The sequence below is a fragment of the Hydra vulgaris genome, chromosome 12, assembly GCF_038396675.1.
Source record: "Hydra vulgaris chromosome 12, alternate assembly HydraT2T_AEP".
Lineage (NCBI taxonomy): Eukaryota > Metazoa > Cnidaria > Hydrozoa > Anthoathecata > Hydridae > Hydra > Hydra vulgaris.
Window position 1 is genome coordinate 2547220 of NC_088931.1, and position 20545 is coordinate 2567764.

General features: G+C 27.3%; 3 protein-coding genes across 4 annotated transcripts in view; 2 read left to right on the plus strand and 1 right to left on the minus strand.

Annotated features, from left to right (window-relative positions):
• Window positions 1-3778: 3778 nt before the first annotated feature.
• LOC136087873 (uncharacterized) lies at window positions 3779-4719 on the plus strand. The gene is made up of 2 exons (XM_065811489.1): window positions 3779-4092; window positions 4185-4719. The coding sequence occupies exons 1-2, from the start codon at window positions 3779-3781 to the stop codon at window positions 4717-4719; spliced, it is 849 nt and encodes a 282-aa protein (XP_065667561.1).
• A 533-nt stretch (window positions 4720-5252) lies between these two features.
• Window positions 5253-6535, plus strand: LOC136087874 (uncharacterized). The gene is made up of 2 exons (XM_065811490.1): window positions 5253-5704; window positions 5839-6535. Exons 1-2 carry the CDS (start codon window positions 5253-5255, stop codon window positions 6533-6535), a joined length of 1149 nt encoding a protein of 382 aa, XP_065667562.1.
• A 12936-nt stretch (window positions 6536-19471) lies between these two features.
• Window positions 19472-20545, minus strand: part of LOC100215348 (MATH and LRR domain-containing protein PFE0570w) — a 50147-nt gene continuing 49073 nt past the window's right edge. For both annotated transcript variants that reach the window (XM_065811235.1, XM_065811236.1), the window contains exon 17: window positions 19472-20514. In XM_065811235.1, the coding sequence (XP_065667307.1) occupies window positions 20054-20514 (461 nt within the window). In that variant the 3' untranslated portion in view covers window positions 19472-20053. The remainder of the gene's footprint in view (window positions 20515-20545) is intronic.

Below are 20545 nucleotides of genomic sequence, written 5' to 3' on the forward strand. Positions count from 1 at the left end.
ATTTAGAGAATTTTTTGAATAATGAGAACTTGCTAAATCTGGCCTTAACAAATAGTTAAAGTCTCCATGATACTAGTGAATAAATGGAAGAAGTCGTTTTTCTAAACATTCATTAATATAGATTGATGAATTGATCGCTACAGCCTTGGAAGTGCGAAACAATGGCTCGGACATACCACGGTCAGATATGGCTATCCACATTAATAATTTTTTTGGAAATTTCTCTTTTCCTATAAAACGAAAACTTTCTGGGCATGTCTTTTTGTTGTTTGTGTAGTATCCAGAATTTCCAGGCATGTTGTCCCCTGCAAAACAAAAGTATTTTTCGTCATCGATGACTAGAAGCGATTTTGTGTTATAGAGTTGGGTAACTAGTTTCCTGCTTCTTTTTTTTGCCTTTATTTGTTGTTCTATAGTGTATTTTGGAGTCTTTTCACGTTTTCTATATTTAATATTCATTTTTTTTAACTGACGTCCAATTGTCGATTGATTTACACCGAATTTAATACCTATTTTTCTCTGACTGACCCCTTTTCGATTGTTGACAAGTCTCGTTAATTCGGCTTTCTTTACTCTAGTCCAGGATGTCGGACGACCAGGGTGCTTTCTATCAGAAAACGATTGAAAAGTTTCAAGTCTTTTTAGGTTATCGTATATTGTACTTCGAGCAAATCTTTCCTTTTCAAAATGATTTACGATTTTTTTTTTATATATTAGGTTTATTTACAAAAAACATTTTTAGTCGCTTTCGAAAATATTCTCGTTCAGCTGCATTTAACCTCATTTTAAATTATTGTGTTTCAAATAATAAAGTTTATATTTTAAAGAACGTTTATGTCTACGCATAAAACCACAAAAACTAATTATTATGCTCAAATAATGAAATTAGGATTTGTCCGATAACTTCCGCATCACCCGTTATTTTTGGTTTTAGTTATCAAATATATTCAACAGGTTATTATGAACCTGAAAGTATTGTGAAAATATTAAAAGGGAATACTATACACGTTACATCTAGTATAGTAGAAGATTCATATGTTGATGGAAAAACAAAAAAAATTATATATTCATTTTTTCCAAATGTCGGTCCTGGATATAAAATTGTTCAAGAACCGAATAATTTAATATATCAACGTGTATTGTTAGATTCGATTTCAAAATTAGTAAATCCAATAGTTGATCAAGATGGAAATCAAATTAATTTAAGAGGTGAAAAAATTCCTATTAGATTTCACATAAGAGAAAAAAAATAATCTTATAATAAAATGACAAATTATACTAATGTTAAAATACATCTTTCAGAAGGACAATTGAAAAAAATTAAAAAAGCAATCAGTGAAAAGACTGGAGTTAGTATTGAATTATCACATTCAGATTTTAATGGAGAACATGCATTAGCTGTAACAAATACACAGATTAATAAAATTTCAAAAGCATATGAAGATGGTAAAGGAGTAATGTTAAAATTAAGCAAAAAACAACTCATGTACAATGCTAAAATAAAGAAGGGAGGATTTCTAGGAGCACTTTTACCTTTCTGAAGGAGGATCAGTTGGAAGTTTTTTAGCATCAAAAGTAATACCGTCTCTAGCAACAGGACTTCTTACAGGTGTAGGAGCTGCATCTGGGAACAATCTGATTAATAAAATTGCTGGAAATGGTATTGGTAAAAAAAGATTTTATAAAGTTAGAAATGGAGAAGGAATTAAGTTCACTAAAATGGGAGGTGGATTATTGATGAGTCCATGGAAAAATGGAGGATCATTTGGAGATGGACTATACTTAAGTGCTGGAAATGGTTATGTGAGAACTGGAGCAGGTCTATTATTAGGGCCTAATTCACCATTTGCTAATATACCTTTTTTGAATTTGATTTTGTAAAAAAAGAATTTAAAAAATCAAAGATTTTTCATGAATTTAAAAAAAATCTTGATATATAAAAATGGTATATCATCCTCCGATACATAAATTTATAAATAAAAGACAAAGAGCTTTTTGGTATGAGAGGCCACTTCCAAGTTGTATTATTAATACTCCTAATTATGGATTAGTAGATACTAGTTCGCCTTGTACTGTTATAAAAGACCCAAAATCTTATTTTGTATTTAATAACACTTTTGATAATAAGCAGGAATTAATAGTTGATGGGTCTAAATGTAAAACATTTGCACAGGAAGATATTAAATTAGCATTTATGTCACATAAAGTTATATCTTTGCAAATAGGTGTAAAAATTGATGATCCTAGTTTTGTATTAATTTCTTTAGAAAATAGTCTAAAATTAAAAATGCCAAGTTTAGATAACAATATTGTATCAGAATCAGTTGATGATATTGTTGTGATTATTAAAAACAATAACTCAATTGAAGTAACAATTAAAAAAGGTGATGTATTATGCTATGTTATTTTAGTAAAATAAATAATTTTATTTTGCTTTATAAAATGGAGTATTTAAATAATTCAAATATGAATAAATTATATCCGACTTTACCAAATAAATATACTGAAATACAGCAGATAGATCCTATTGCTTACCGTCTGAATAAGATTAGTGAAATTCAAAAAGAAATAGAAATTGAGAGAGAAAAGAGATTAAAATTAAGTAAAAAGTATCATAAGGCAATAAAAGTAATTTCTGCAGTTGATGTAGCATTAATTGGAAGTACAATGGCGCTAGAAACTGTTGGAATTGGTTTTTTAGCCACAATAGTAGCAACTCCAATTGCTATTGCATGTGAAAGTGCAGCATTAGCGATTGGAGCTCTTTCATTGATAGCAGGTCAAGTGAATAAAAAATTAAATTTAAAAGCAGAAAAGCATGAAAGCATTAAAATACATGCTAGTTCAAAATTGAATACGATAAGCGATCATATTTCTAAAGCTTTAGTAGATGGGAAAATAGATGATAAAGAATTTGAGCTGATACTTAGCGAATTTGAAAAGTTTAAAGTTATGCTTGAAGATATTAGGACAAAAATTAAAAAAGATATTGATGAACAAACTAAGATATCCTTGATTAACCAAGGATGAGAGGACGCAATTAATTTATTACAAATGAGGTTTAATAAATCCGAAGGACGAAGTAAATCTGAAAATATTATTAAAAAAAAAATAATAACTTAAATTAATTCATACTTGTTAATAAATACGTTTTATCCTTTTTTTTTAGAATTTAGTAAGCGTGAAGAAGATAAGAATAAAAAAATATATTTAGAACTTTTAGGATTTGGAAAAGCAGGAGCTATTATTAAATCCGAAAGATTAATGCGAAGTAAATCATGTGTTACTGATTTACTTCGCATAGGTCCTTTGGATTTAAGGTATGATTCAAAATGTCAATATAATTATAATCTTATTACTGAAAAAGGTAATTTTCAAATACCAGATACTTATAGTGATGGTCAAAGAAATAAACTTTATAAACTTATTTGGAATAAAGATACTGATTTTTATAAAGATACTGATTTTTAAAAAGTAGAAAGTGAAATTAAAGATCATAATAAACAATAGAGTAATGTTAAAAAGAATTATAAATTGAGAAAAAAGATAAATATGTACTTCAGTTAGAGCGTGACTTTAAAGAAAAAAAATTAATAAAAAGTATTTTATCAATTCCAGTACTAACAGGATTATTAGAATCAGATGAAGTCACTTATAAAGACTATGAAATTAAAAATATAATTTATATTGAAAAATATAAATAAAAACATAGAATTTTATGTTAACATAACATAAAATTCTATGTTGTGTTATGCTTTTTTATTTTTGCATATTAAAAATGTCGTTTTTAAAAATTACTGATCCTGAAAAGAGAAATCAAGCTATTGAAGAATACAAAGCTTTGAAAAAAATAGTACAACAAAATGCTCTTAATGAAAAGATTGATGAATCTAATTTTAATCAAGACTTGCCAAAGTTGTATAGTCCACTCATTGAGAGTCAATCTGGTATAAGTAAAGGAATATCAAAGTTGAAAGATCAATTAGCACTTACTTTTCCAAATACTGAGATACTCCGTATGGATCAAAAGGATCTACTCCGTATGGATCAAAAGGATTCTTATGCATCTAAGATTGGTTTTGATAGTTCAAAGTTATTAAAGTTAGGAAAAATTGCAACGGATTATCTTAGATTATATACATCAAGCAAAAGTCTACAGATACAGTATTTAGAATACATTCTAGAGATGGAGAGTTATACATTGGTAAAAAGCCAATAACTATTGATGAAAATAATATAAATATTGATGGAAAAGAATATATTGGTACAAAACGTCTGTGGGAATTGATAACAAAATTTAAACCAAATAAAGAAGTATATAATGATGAAGATATTAAAAACTATAGAGATATATTACTACAAACAGATGCAATTACTTCTTGTAATCCAAACAAACCAAAGTCGTCAAGAAGTGAAAAATACAATGAATTAATATCCCCAATTTGGAAGGATATTAAGGAAGCAAGGAGAAAACTAGAGTATGAGAGAAAAGAAAGTGGAGTTGGAGATAAGAGAAGAAATAAAACTGTAATTCAAACTGTAATTCTTCCAAGCGATCCTAACGTATTAGTTGAAATGTTAGGATTGCGAATAGCTGCTTGGGAGGCTGGTAATAATTCATCAAGAAATGAAGCTGTAGCAATTAGCGATGAATTACTAAGGCAGGGTATATTAAATAGTGAAGAATATAAAGCAATACAAAATATTCTAGCAGTATGAATAAAAAAAAATTGTGTTTATAAAAATGATCATCAATAAAAATAAGAGATATATTAAGAAGCATGTTATTGGAGGAAGTGGACTTTTCGATACTCTAAGAGAGATGTTTAGACAAGCAGCAGCATCAAATGTAACTAAAGTATCATCAGGTATGGTTAAAAAGCTTGCAGCTACTGATTTAGGAAAAAGTGCATTAACTGCTGCTAAATCAGCAGGAAAAGAACTATCATTATCAGCAATAGAAGCTGCTAAAAATACTGCAATAGAAAAAGGAAAAAAATTAATTGATAAAGTATCTAAACCAAATCTTGATAAAAAAGTGAAAAGCTATTATCAAACTTAATTAGATCTGGAACACAAAGTAATGAAGCAAATCTTAGTAATTTAGCATATAGATCTTCAATAAAACCAAAGAAATCAATTCGAAGTGAAAATGCTATTAGAATTAAAGAATTAGTTAAAAAAGGGAATGGGCTCAGATTATTTTAAAAATTCATTATCAGATAAAAAAAAATTTTTATTTTATATAAAAAATGACAACTTCTCAAGTATTTAATTATGATGAGCCAATGAAAGATGTAGGCATTAAAAGATGTCATTATTATGCCTATAATCCGATAATTGGTACAAATCTAAATAGCGGAGACATAAGAATTATAATTGATCAAACTGATTTATATACACTACCATGTAAAGCTTATATTTTAGTTGAAGGGACACTTCTTAAAAATGATGGGACAGCTTATGCTAATACAGATGTAATATTTTTAATAAATAATGGTATCATGTATCTATTCGATAGGATATCATATAAATTATCATCTACAGATGTAGAGACAATTGATAATCCAGGTGTAGCTACAACAATGCTTGGATTGTTAAAATATTCTAACAACTTTCAAGTTTCAAAGGGATTAAATCAATTATGGTATAAAGATTTCTCAACAACAGCATCGCTAACAGATAACGTTGGATTTGCAATTAGGCAAGGAGTAATAATACAAAAACCAACTACAAAGGGAGCATTTTCATTTCGTATACCTTTAAACCACATTTTTGGTTTCTGCGATGATTATGACAAATTTGTTTTTGGATTTATACAAAATTAACTCTTACTAGAGGAAGTGACAATAATGCCATATTTAGAGCTAATAATGTAGTTGCTGGTAAAGTAGTTCTTGATAAAGTAGCATTATACATTCCACAATTAGATCCATCATTTGAACAAGAATCTAAACTTCTCAGTATGATATCATCAAAAGTAACTATCCAATCAGCTTACAGAGGGCGTCGTCTTAATAGTATGGCAGTACCACAAACTACATCATTTAATTGGCAACTTGGTCCAAAGGCATCTTCTGAAAGACCTAGATATGTCATTGTTGGATTTCAAACAAATAAGTTATTAGATCAAACAACAAATCCTTCATTATTCGATCATTGCGACTTGCAAAATATGCAATTTGTTGTTAGTAATAAAAGTTATCCTGAACTTAACTATAATCTATCATTTCCAAATATGAAGTATTCATTAGCTTATGGTACTGCATCTGATTTTAGTGAAAAATTTTATGGAACTAGTGACTTAATTACAAACGGAAACATTCTATATACTGAATATAGAGATTTATTTCCAATTATGGTTTTTGATGTTAGTAATCAAAGAGAAAGATTAGATTCATCAATAGTAAATACATCAATTAATGCAACATTTAATACTGCAGTACCAGCAAATACTATGGCATATGCTCTTGTAATATCAGATAAATTATTAAACTTTCAATCAGACGGAAACAGGCTTACTCAAATTCATTAATTTTATATAAAAATGAATTAAATTTTTTTTTTCTTTATATAATAAAAATGTATTATACTAGAAAAGATTTACAAAATCTATTGAGAGAAAATAATATAACAAAAACATCAGACAATTATGTAACATTATTAATGCTAGCTATAGATAATAAGTTGATAGATAAAGATAAAATAATGTCAAAAGCAGTAGAATCAACTGATGAAAAAAGGCCTGCTGGTCGTCCTAGAATTCATGAAGTAAAAGGAGAAAATGTAGATAAAAGACCTGTTGGTCGTCCTAGAATACATGAGATAATAGAAAAGAAAAAAGAAATAGATCCAAAATATGAAAGATTGAGATCAATTAAGAAAAAGCCAGTCACTATTAAATTAACAAACGTAGATACAGGGGAAGAAATAGTATACAAATCATTATATAGAGCTATGAAAGAAACTAAACATGGATATGAATATTTTGAATCGCGTGATGGAAAGGTTATAATGGATATAAGATTGAAGTATTCAATTCTGAAAAGTTAAAAAAAATGTAAAAAAATTCTACATTGTAAAAATATATTTTTTTAAATTAAATAAAATATTTTATATATAAAAATAATGGCATTTATAACAATTGAATCATTTGATATTAAAAATTTATTTGTAAAAGATATATTCAAAGCTGATAAGCCAGTTCCATATCAAAAATTATAACTTGCATTTAATTATCCGACAGGTGCTGGTCCTGTTCTCATTAAAACATTACCTTCTTTTTCCTATGGTGTGTGTGAAAATAGAGATTTTAAAATTGATAAACTTAATGGTTATTCAATGTCATTTGTATGTGATAAAGAAAAATCTGATGAACAAGAAAAGTTTATTGTAATGATTGAATCTATTGAAAAATTTTGTAGAGATAAAATTGAAGTATATAAAAATAAGATAAAAAAATCTAAAGTTAATCTTGCTAATTTAAAAATTTTAAGATATAATACAGATAAACCTCCAATAATATATGGAAAGTTTTTTACATGTAATAAAGATTTAGAAATAACTACAGTTTTCCGTCGTAGAAAAACTAAAAGTGAAGTAAATCCTTCGGATCAATGCAAAGTAAATCCGAAGGATACTGTAAAATCACTTGTTATAGCTTCACCTAATGATTATATCAAACAAAGATGTGAAGCTATTGGATGCTTAAAGATTGAAGGTATTTTTATTGGTTCAATGATAGAGTCAATACAAGTTAAACTTCAAGAAGTAGTTATTGTTAAAAAGATTTCTAATTTTACTAGTATAATGAAAGATTTAGATTTAGGAAGTAAATCAGATGATGAGTTGTAAAATATTTAATAATCTAAGGATTTAAAAAATATATAAAAATGGGAGATAAAGCTATGGAATTTTATAGAATGTATAAGCCTACAACATGCCGTTTGTATTGGAAAAGAGAAGAAATAAATAATAATTTAAAAGATTTAAAAAAGTCTTGCTATATAAAAAATGGAAAACATAATTCTTATGAGTCTGAAAGACCTACTTCGCATGGGTCTGAAAGACCTACTTGACGAACCGATTCTATACATATCATCAGAAATATTAACTCCTGAACCTTTTTTATATAGAATAACAACTGTTCAAAATGAGAGACAACTTGAAAAACTGCGAACAGTAGAATATTACTGTAGAGTTAGAGGATGGGGGTGTGTATAATATTTTATATGAAATTTATCATATGAAATATTTTAACAAGAAAAAAATTTTGAAAAATGATATAAATAAATTTTTTATAATAAAAAATATCTTTCAGATATAAAATGGAAAACGATATGAATAGCAAAAATGTAAAAGAATTAAAAAAACCCGCTAAAGAGCGAAAAATTAAATATTATTATGATATGCGAAAAAGTGATCTTATTAATGCATTATCTCAGAGACCAGTTAATGAACCGAGACAATCGCATGTGACTAATATACTTGATGAACCAATTCCATTATCAGTTCAAGCACCCTTTTTAGTTCCTGGACTATTTTCAAAGTTGACAACAGCTGCAAAAAATGTATCGCCTTATGTCGTCAACAGTTATAATGATGTCTTAAAGTGGGTTAAACCATATATTCCAAATCTAATTAAGAAGAAAGTAGAAGATACAGGATCTGATATTAAAAGAAAAATAGAATCAATAAAATCTATAGTTTTTAATACAGTAGACAAAAAACAAATAGAATTTGAATTGTCACAATCAGCAGTTAAAAATGTGACAAAACAATTTACAGTTAAAGGTATAGATGGATTTGATGTTTCTTCATTCATTAAAGATGATAAGAAAAATGCAATTAAAGTACTAAATAAAAATAGAGGATCGAAAGTGATCACTTGTGAAATGGAGAAGACGAGTATTACAACAGGAGAAACTATAACTGCAGATGTGCCGTTTACAACTAAGAGTTTAAGAGTATTAGAATCTACAAATTTAGATGAGTTTTATGAAGAAGCAAAGTCTAAAATTTTAGAAAACTTATCATCATTTCAACAGTTAGGATCAAATTGGAGATTTGTTTCTATTATAAAGATGGATATAAATATGATAGAGTATAATCCTATTAAAGCTAAATCATATATTCCACTTGATGAAAATTTAGCAACTAAAAAAGCAATAATTAATATAAAAAATGAAGATGATCAATGTTTTAAGTGGTGTATCGCAAGAGCATTAAATCCAACAGATAATCATCATGAAAGAGTAGATAAAGAAATAATCCTCAATGAGTAATCCTCAAAGAGTAGATAAAGATCTTAAAGATCAAGCTGAAAATATAAACTGGGATAAAATAGATTTTCCAGTATCTTTAAATCAAATTACACTATTTGAGAAAAATAATCATGATATCAGTGTTAATGTATATGGATATGAAAAGGACTATAAATACGAGAATTCAGTTTACCCTTTGCGCATTTCAAAAGATAATGATCGCAAACATTTAGTAGATTTATTATTAATTTCAGATGGAGAAACGAATCATTACTGTTTAATAAAAAATTTAAGCAGATTACTTTCATCACAAACATCAAAAAGAACAAATGTTAAACACTGTTGTAGAAATTGCTTACTTGGATATAACTCTGAAGAATCACTATCTAAACATAAATTGTGTTGTAATACACATGATTCAGTTAGAATTGAACTTCCTAAATCAGGTTCAACAATGCAATTTGTCCATTATAATAGATCAATGAGAGTTCCATTTGTAATGTATGCAGACTTTGAAAGTTTTATTAAACCTATTAAGACTTGCGCGCCCAATCTAAATGAATCCTATACTAAGCAATACCAAAAACATTTACCTAGCTCTTTTTGCTACTATATTAAATGTTTTGATGAGAGTTATTATCAAGGTAAATTAGAAACATTTACCGCAAATAATGAAGAAGATGATGTTGCGCAAATATTTGTTGACAGATTAGAAGAAGATATTAAAAATGTTTTTAATAGGATCAACTTTGAAAAGGACATGATATATACTCATGAAAATAAGAAAGACTTTAATGAAGCAACTGAATGTCACATTTGTGGAGAAGATTTAGGAGAAGACAAGGTGTGAGATCATTGTCACATTACTGGAAAATATAGAGGTGCTGCACATAATAGTTGTAATTTAAAATATAAAATTCCAAAATTCATTCCAGTACTATTTCAAAATTTATCAGGTTATGATAGTCACTTATTTATAAAGAAGTTTTCTGGAGGAAAATTAAGTTGCCTCCCTAACAATGAAGAAAAGTATATTAGCTTTTCTAGAGAGATTAAAATTGGAGAATTTACTAATAAAGAAGGTAAGAATGTTGAAATTAAGCGTGAATGATATGATACTAATGATAAAAAATAGTATAAGAGGCGGAATCAGTATGATATCAAATAGATTAGGAACGTCTAATAATAAGTATATGGATAACTATGATAAAACAAAACCACCTACATTCATACAATATTTAGACGCTAATAATTTATATGGATGGGCAATGAGTAAACCACTTCCAACACATGGTTTTAAATGGATGGACGAAAATGAAATAGAAAACTGGAAATTAATTCCATGTATACTAGAAGTAGATTTAGATTACCCTGAACATCTACATGATGATCATAATGACTACCCACTTGCTTCTGAAAAGGTGAAATAGGATAAAGTCGATAAATTAATTCCAAATTTAAATCATAAGAAAAGTTATGTGATACATTATGAAAATCTAAAATTGTATGAATTAGGATTAGTTATTACAAAAATTCATAGAGGAGTCATGTTTGAAGAAAGCGCTTGGTTGAGCAAATACATTGAACTAAATACTAATCTTAGAACTAAAGCAACAAACGAATTTGAAAAAGACTTTTTTAAACTGATGAATAATTCAGTCTTTGGTAAAACAATGGAAAATATTGAAAACAGAGTCGATGTTAGATTAGTAACGAACAGAGATGAAGCTGTTAAGTTAGCATCAAGACCAAACTATGAAAGTAGAACAAAATTTGACAAAATTTTAATAGCGAATCACATGAAAAGAACCAAATTAATGTATAATAAACCGATTTACTTAGGAATGTGCATATTAGATTTGAGTAAAACTTTAATGTATAAATTCCATTACGATTACATAAAGAAAAAATATTCAGATAAAGCAAAACTATTATTCACAGATACTGATTCATTAGCATATGAAATAAAAACAGAAGATTTCTACAATAATATTAAAAATGATATTGAAAGAAAATTTGATACAAGTGAATTTGATCCAAAACATCCATCAATAAATAATGGATTTAAAATTGATTGAAATAAAAAAGTAATTGGAATGTTCAAAGATGAAGCAGGTGGAGCACAAATTGAAGAATTTATCGGACTCAGATCCAAGTTGTATTCATACAAAATTCATAGAAAAGAAAATAAAAAATGTAAAGGAATAAAAAAGAATGTTGTTAAAAAGTATATAACACATGAAGATTATAAGCATTGTTTATTAAATAAAGTAGATCAAGTTAGGAAAATGAATGTAATAAGATCCCATTCACATGAAGTATATACTGAAGAAATAAATAAAATTGCATTAAGTGCAGACGATGATAAAAGAGTTATTTTAGAAGACGGAATTCACACTTTAGCATACGGACATTATAAATTAAGACGATAGGCATTAAGACGATAGGCATTAAGACGATAGGCATTAAAGAAACACCCCCTCCCTTCACTCAAAGTCATACTAAACAAGATACAAAAAATGACATAAATATTTTTTATTTATTTAAAATGAGAATAAATAAAAAACGAAAAGTAACATTAAAAACTTTATTATTAGGCGATCATAAATTAAAATTAATAAAGATATATACAAATAATATTAAAGAAATTAATCAAGAAATAATAAAAGCTGTAAAACAATATTACAAATACTTCGGTGAAGAATGTATTAATAATGTTGATATTTCAATCTATTTCATACAAAACACTGATAAATATGATCCATTTTTAAACTAGTATAATATTATAGAAGTGTACATATAAATTTACAAAAAATTTTTTAAAAAAAAATGATATAAATAATTTTCTTGCGTATATAAAATGGAAAATAGAGAATTAAAATTAAAAACTCTTTTACTTAGTAAAAATAAAATAATTATATTTGCTAATAGAGCTGATAAAGATTTAATAAACAAAGACATAAAAGATATAGTAAAAGACGCTTACTGTAATAATGATAACGTAAACTTGGAAATCCATTACATAAACATTGATAAATATGACTTAATTTCATATTATGATGATATTATAATATATAAAACTTGACGTATTAGTAAATATAAAATAGTTCGTAAAGAATATGAAGAAGAAATAGAAAAGTCAGATGAAAAGTCAGATGAAGAGTCAGATGAAGAGTCAGATGAAGAGATTGAAGAGACTGATAATACTAATGTGATTATGAATATTGTAATTAATTCTAAGAAACTAAAGAATCTCACAATTAATCATTAATATATATAATATAAAGTTTATTATATATAAAATGGACAAGTTTATTAATGTTGAAGGATTAGTCTTACCAAATGAACCTCTAACTAATTTTCAATTGATAGAAGCCGCAAAAAAACTGAAAATAAAAAATTTTAGAGGTGTATTTTTTAGAGATCAATTACCAAATAGAACAATAAAAAAAGAATAAGGAATATTAAATACATGAGATTCAAGTACTAATGGATTTCATTGGAATTGTTGGCATACAGACGATAAAGTAAATTACACTTTTGACTCTTATAGCCAACCTCCACCATCGGAACTTGTTGAATACTTACGCTATCCTGTTTATTATAATAGTGAAAGAGTTCAATTTAGAAATACTTCTTATTGCGGCCACTTGTGTCTTTACTTTTTAAAGAAATTAGATGAAGGATACGATTTTCAAGATATTATTGAAAACTTATTGAATACAAAAATATAAAAAATCTTTCAGATTCATGAAAGATTTAAAAAAATCTTTCATATATAAAATGCCTGTCGATATATTCGGAAGAACTTCAAACTCAAATACTCAATCAATAATAAACGGATTAACAATGTCTCAAGCTAATAACACATTTCTTAGAAGAGATGGACTAAATAATATGACTGATAAACTTAATATAAATGGTAATACAATAGAAAATGTGCCAGCTCCTATACATCCAAATGATGTTGCTACAAAAGATTATGTTGACCATATAGTACCTACTTCTCACATTTTAAAAATAGTACCAGATTCAAGTTTAACATGTCTTGGATCGAAAAATCAATCTCTTCCACCAAGTACAGGTGATAAGGGAACAGATGCATATATTATATCATTTAATAACAATAACAGTGGTATCCTAAGAAAACTATGGCTAGCATTATATAAATCTATTACTACTGGACCACCTGTAGCAGGTAACGTATTTCTTAAAATATATGCAGATGGCGAACTTCGCATAGGAAATTTAGCTTATACTACAACTAATACTGGAATGGATACTAATGGTCTAGCCTGCAATTTTTTGTGTTCTCCACTTGGTGGCCCATTTTATGCTAACTCTTTGCAAGGATGTAATATGCATACTCCTACTCAATTTGGAGGATATTTTACATTTGATATGCCATTTAAACAAACTTTAAAAATTGATCTTTATAACGCTACTGGAGTAGTTCTTAACTATTGGATACAACCTTTTGTTGCTAGAAATCCATCATTACCACCTTACATCGCAGATCTTACTTTACGATCTGATGTATTTAGATATACTAACACATCTTACAGTAGTGAATATATATTGATAGATACTGCAGGAAAGGGTAATGGGGTTTATTTAAAATATATTAGAATGCACATTATTGGCATATCTGGAAATTGGTGGGAATCAAGAGTACGAATGTATGAGCGTAGCGCTCCTCCTAAACATGCTAACAATACTATAACACCTTGGACTCCATACAACTATGGTAATTATTCATTATCTAGTGGATATGTAGATGCAAATAATCAGTCTTGTAATAGTACATGTATTTTCATGTCATCTGGATTAGAAGATTTTTATCTTACATTGTGGAATAATACTAATCTTACTTCATTTAATAATGAAGAATCTGGATTATTAGCTCAAATAAACTCTAATGGTACTACAGCACCATCAATTGATTCAGCAACTACTATCTCATTTTACAGAAATTTTAAAGATTCTATGCCTAGTGTTGGTTCAGGAAGAAGATTGGTAGTCACATTAAACTCTGGTGATGAACAAGTTGGACAATCTGGAAGTTTTCATGTCATTGGTGTAGCTTACTATTACAGTTAAAATCGATCATAAAAATTGTGGTCAGTTTTATATCTTAAAATATATATATATATATAAAATTGTGGCTGGATAAATAGTCGAAAATAAAAATGGGCCAGAACATACATTTCTCTACTACTGCAAATGCCTTGTTTGCCTAGTGGTTAATCCAGGCCTGCCAAGAACAATTGTATTAAAACTGTTAGATTATAAAGATAAAGTTGAAATTCTAAAAAAAACATCTTAATTTAAAGGTAAAAATATTTATATTAATGAAGATTTTTGTGTCGAAACTGTCACAATTAGGAAAGCTCTACGGGATCAGATGAAAGTTGAACGAGCAGCTGGAAAATATGCATTCATCTCTTACGATAAGTTGATTATTCGGGATTGGGCTGCGAACAAAAGTAAAATATTATTTTCGTAACATATTTATATATACTACAATTTTATTTTACTTTCTATATAATACTTTGTTTAGTTAATTATTTTAAATTTTGCTTATAAAAATGGAAGTCAAATTTTCATTCAATTTTAATGATGAGAATGCTAGTGATGATAACTATTTTAATGGAAAAAATTTAGAAAGCGAGTATTATTCAATTTTTGAATCTACTCAATATCTCTGTCAGAACAAAAATAACTTTTCTATATTAAATGTAAACATTCGAAGTAATAACAAAATTTTGAAAATCTTAAACTCTAATTGTATCAACTAAACCACGAATTTCAAATAATTTGTATTACGAAAACTTGGCTTAAAACAAATGGAAAAAATTCAAATTTTGAATTAAGTAATTACGTATCAGTTCACCAACCGCGTTTTAACTACGCTGCTGGTGGTGTTAGTATTTTTGTCCACAAATCAATTAACTTTATTTTACGTAATGGTCTTAATGTTAATGAAACAGATTGTTAGTCGTTACGCATAGAAATTATAAACAAAGCCACTAAAAATATTGTAATTAATTCTATTTATAGACAACCATCTGGTAGTTTAAGAAAATTTAAAACTTATTTAAACAGTTTTTAAAAAAAAACTAGTTTAACACGGAAACATGTTTATTTAGCTGGTGATATTAACTTAAATTTGCTTAATTATGCTTCAAATAAAAATGCTCAATACTTTTTAGATACTCTAACCCAATATAACCTGATATCAACAATACATAAGTCAACGAGAATAACTAAGACTACATCGTCTTTACTTGATAATATAGTTATTAACAACTTTCAAAACTGTCGTTTCGGAACGGGCATAATCAAAACTGATTTAACAGATCACTTTCTAATATTCTTATTTACTGATAACATTACCCGAAATAAATTCCCCTCGTACTCTACAATTATAACGCGACAGATCAATGAAAACTCCTAATTGTATTTTTGAACTCTATTATCAGAAAATATCGATTTGAATCTTATTTTACAATCCCATGAAGTCAATAATGCATATGAACTATTTTTAGCGCAATTCTGTAAACAGTATGATAGCATTTTCTGTTAAAAAAATAATTATAAATTCCCAGTCTCTTTTAAACCCCTGGATGACCAAGGGACTAATAAAATCGACTAAGAAAAGACAAAAACTTTATTTTAAATATTTAAGGCATAAAACATATAAAAATGAAATAAACTACAAAAACTATAAAAAATTATTTGAAAAAACAAAAAAACACTCCAAGAAAATTTAATATGTAAAGTTGTTGGAAAAAATCAACGGCGACACTAAAAAAACGTGGAATATAATTAAACAAATAATTGGTAAAAATAAATGTGTAAAAAAAAATTTCCCCTAAAAGCTTTTAATTGACGGGGAAATGATTTATGATAAAAAAAAATAGCTGAAAAACTAAATTCATTTTTTTTTGAAGTAGGGCCAAACTTGGCGAGTAAAATTCCGCCAAGTACCGTAAAGTTTGAATCTTATATTAAACCGTGTAATACTATTATGGAAGAATCTAATTTAAATCTAAGCGAGTTAAGGAATGCTTTTAATAGTCTTAAAAGTAATAAAAGTGCGGACATTGAAAAAATTAGTGTAAATGTTGTTAAGTCAGTTTTCGATATCATTGAATCGTCATTATTTCATATTTTTGACCTTTCATTGGAACAAATTATGTACAACAGACTTTATAACTATTTGATGTTAAACAGTTTGCTGTACAGTAAACAACTTGGGTTTAAAAAAGATAATTCAACTAACCATGCGGTAATCGAACTGATTAATCATATATCAGATGCATTCAATAATGACTATTTTACATTAGGAGTTTTTACTGATCTGTCAAAAGCCTTTGACACTGTTAACCATAAGATACTTATAAAAAAACTGGAACTCTATGGAGTAGAAAATAAAAATTTAGTTTGGTGTGAAGATTACCTGGCGAACTGGTCACAATGTACTATTTATAAAAAACACATTACATGTGGTGTGCCCCAAGGTTCAATCTTAGGACCATTATCATTTTTATTGTATATAGATGATTCAAACTTAGCATCAAATATTTTAAATGTTATATTGTTTGCAGACGACTCCAATCTTTTTTATTCCAACAAAAACATAAAAGTTCTTTTTAATATATTTAATGAAGAACTATTAAAAATAAGCTAGTGGTTTACAAGTAATAGGCTTTCGTTAAATGTAGAAAAAACTAAACTTATTTTATTCTCCAAACCTAGTAAAGGTGATGATGTTCCTCTAAAATTAACTAATCTTTTAATCAATAAAACATTTGTTAAAAGTAAACCAATCGTTAATTTTTTAGGAGTAATACTAGATGAAAGTTTGTCATGGAAACCACATAAAAAATACATAGAAAATAAAATCTCAATAAATATTTCCATATTATATAAAACTAAACCATATCTTAACACTGCTTCCTTGAAAAAAATATACTTTTCATTTATTCATTATAGTAAATTAAAAAACTTTATAGTAAACAAAAACACGCATGCAGGATTGTGTTTGGTGCACACAGAAATTTTGATTGCGAATCTCTTTTAAGGAAGCTTGGTGCCCTAAGTATCTATAAACTTAATATACATCAATTTCTACAATTCATATTTAAAATAAAACACGGGCTTTCTCCTATTATATTTTAGTCTAACTTTAGTGAAATCTCGCACAAGTATCCTCCTAAATTTTCAATTACCAACTTTACTGTACTAAAAACTAATTTAAAACTAAGTTCTGACCAAATCCAATACCGTGGACCGTTTCTATAGAAACATTTTTCAAAATTTATTACAAAATAAAATAATATTTAAAACATCTCTTTGGAACAATTCAGGAATAAACTCAAGAGTCTCTTATTACAAAATAACTTTGATTTAAAATATCTCTTTTAGAATAAATACATAAATAATATAAATTATCTAAAAAAATAGTTATTGACACTAGTTCTCTTTTGTTGCAGTTTTATTTCTATTTAATTTTTTGTTGAAAAACTTTAACACTTTTTTATTGTTGTTCATTCAAATGCTATGTCATTTTTTGATAAAAATTGCGTTTATTATTATCTGGGAAAGAAGTACTCTAAAGAGTAGTACTTAGCATTACCTAAATATGAGGGAAATTGGTTTTTCGAAATAGAAAACTTTTGCCTTAAATAAGAATAAAATTTATGGGTCAGGGTAATAGCATCAGTTTTCGCTGTCTAAAACGTATGTCCATCAACATCTGTAAATACACTGAGGTATAATAAAATCTGTCCAACCACATCTGAAATTTCATTGATGTATAATAACATCTGTGTAAAAAGTATATGATTACTACATGTAGTAATAATTTACTTTTTGATGTAGTTACATCTTTTAAATTATAATAAAAACAGCTACAGGATTTTATAAAATTATTAAATTATAATGCGTTATTTTAACCAGATGCAGTAACATGGTCTCTTTCAGATGTAGTTTTATCCGGAAAAATTAAATATACATGCATAATTTTAATCAGATGTAGTTAAATATTTTTTTTCATATGTAGTTACATCTGGAGGAAATTTTTTCAGATGTTATTTTAGTGAAAAATTACCAGATGTAGTTACATCTTTCTAAAGATGTTGTTAGGGGTCATTGAATTTCCAGATGATATTGGACAGATGTTAGAGTAAAAAAAAAAAAAAAAACAGATGATCTTGGCCAAAAGTGTACAGATGATCTTGGACTACTCTACAGATGTTGTTGGACAGAAGTAGTAACCTTTTACCAAATTTATAAATATATATGAAATTTCTTAAAAAAATTATTTACAACTTTTGTTTGCTACTACATAAGTAAAAACGCAGTATTAACAAAAAATTAAAAATATTTGTATCAAGCGTTTACTAAGTATACGTCGTATTACATTTGGACGCTGTCAAACACAGAGTTTACGGACAGAACATAAAACGTTAAGTTTAAGTTTATATAAAACGTTAAGTTTACGGACAGTACATAAAACGTTAAGGTAGCATATTTCAAAAGTTTTGCTGTTTATTGCATTTTTCTTTAGGGGGACGTATATAATTAATCATCTTAAAATTTGTTAGAATCTAGAGTTTATTAAATTTTGGAAAATTAATTTTAAATCACTAACACTTTTCTTTTTAAAATTCCTGATTTCAAAATACAGTAAAGCAGAGACTCAAAAGAAAATACAATGAAATTAAATAATAATAACAAAAAGTAATTAATTTCATGGTGGGGTAAACCTAATAATGCATCGAGCAAAAAAAGTGATCATTAAATCTTCAAAATAAAATAATAAAACACAAGATAAAAGTTTAAGTTATATACCATAACTTTAAAACTTACAGTTATAAGCCAGAAACAACCTTTCATTAAAATATTGATTACATTTGCATCCTACAACATAAGTTCTGGAAACAAATATGAAGGGGGGATTTTTACAAGAAAATTTTATAGCTAAAGAACGAACTTTTATAGCTAAATCAAACATTTTACAGCTAAAAGTTCGATTTACCTTGTAATACCAGAAGAAAAAAAAATCTGTAACTGTTTCAAGTAATACAGAAAATCTCACAATAATGCAATTATATGATATAGGTTCTTAATTAAACAATATGGTTAACCAAGAACTTATTACACTATTTGTTTTTATTTAATCCAAATTAATAACCCAGATATAAGGTATATATAATTTATTAAGTACATATAACAAAGTATATATAATTTATTAAGTATATACAATTTTACAGCAAAAAAGTTATGAAAACTGATTTTATAAAAATGAGTAAAACACGTCTAGTCAATAGGTGGCATATGATTGTCATAGTAACGAGCGGTTTACAGTATTCTCGTAGCTATTACTCAGATAAAAAAATAAAAAATTTAAAAAAGAGAAAAATATTAGTTAGAATTTATTTTTAATATTTACATAGTATTTATAAACATATATCAACAATCACTCATTATGCGCACGCACTTATCTTGATTTCATTTACAGTTTTATAAAAATAATTTTTGAAAATAGTTTTGCTTTAATTTCAAAATAATTATAAAAAATATTGCAGTACAAAACAATAAAAGCCTACAAGAATGTAGAACTTCAATGTTTACAAAAACCAACATTTTTTTGAGATAAAAAATCAAAGATGAGCGCAGTGTTATAAATAATTTCTATTAAAAAATTTATTAATTTAAGCACTTCTATGCAATAAATCGCATTTTGAAAAATGTATGACGTAGCCATTTTAAAACATTATGAATCATACTCGCCATATAAGTAAATGGTTCGTACTATCGTCACGACCAACTGTTTCGGATTGTTGACTATATCTAAAATCTTCATAGCCATCGCCACCACTTACGACTAGAGTCAAAACTCCACTCGTATTATTATCGTTACGTAAACTTTTAGTCGATTCACGCCGGCTTGTACCTAGCCAAGGTGAGCTTTTCGAATTGTCTTTATTACTTTCTACTGTTTTAAATTGTGATTTAGCTACCTCAACTAAAGTTAAAAACCGAACATGCCCTGTGTGTCCATAAGGTGATCCTGTAGGACTTAAACTGTTTCTTAATACGGAGGTACTAGCAGTTATTGAAGGCAAAGGATTGGTTAATATAACGCCTGCGCTGGTACCAATCCAAAGCAAGTCTTTACAAATTAACATGGATGTTACACGAAGACATGCTGATTTATGTTGACGAATAATGGCGTCTGCTCCTTTATATGAAAATATAATAAATACTGCAAA

Excerpts from the sequence above, each read along its gene's own strand:
- LOC136087873 (XM_065811489.1), top strand. The coding sequence starts at position 3,779 with ATGTCGTTTTTAAAAATTACTGATCCTGAAAAGAGAAATCAAGCTATT. Across the intron at positions 4,093-4,184 it reads ATTGGTTTTGATAGTTCAAA|AGATGGAGAGTTATACATTG; the intron begins GTTATTAAAGTT and ends AATACATTCTAG.
- LOC136087874 (XM_065811490.1), top strand. The coding sequence starts at position 5,253 with ATGACAACTTCTCAAGTATTTAATTATGATGAGCCAATGAAAGATGTA. Across the intron at positions 5,705-5,838 it reads AACGTTGGATTTGCAATTAG|AGGAAGTGACAATAATGCCA; the intron begins GCAAGGAGTAAT and ends AACTCTTACTAG.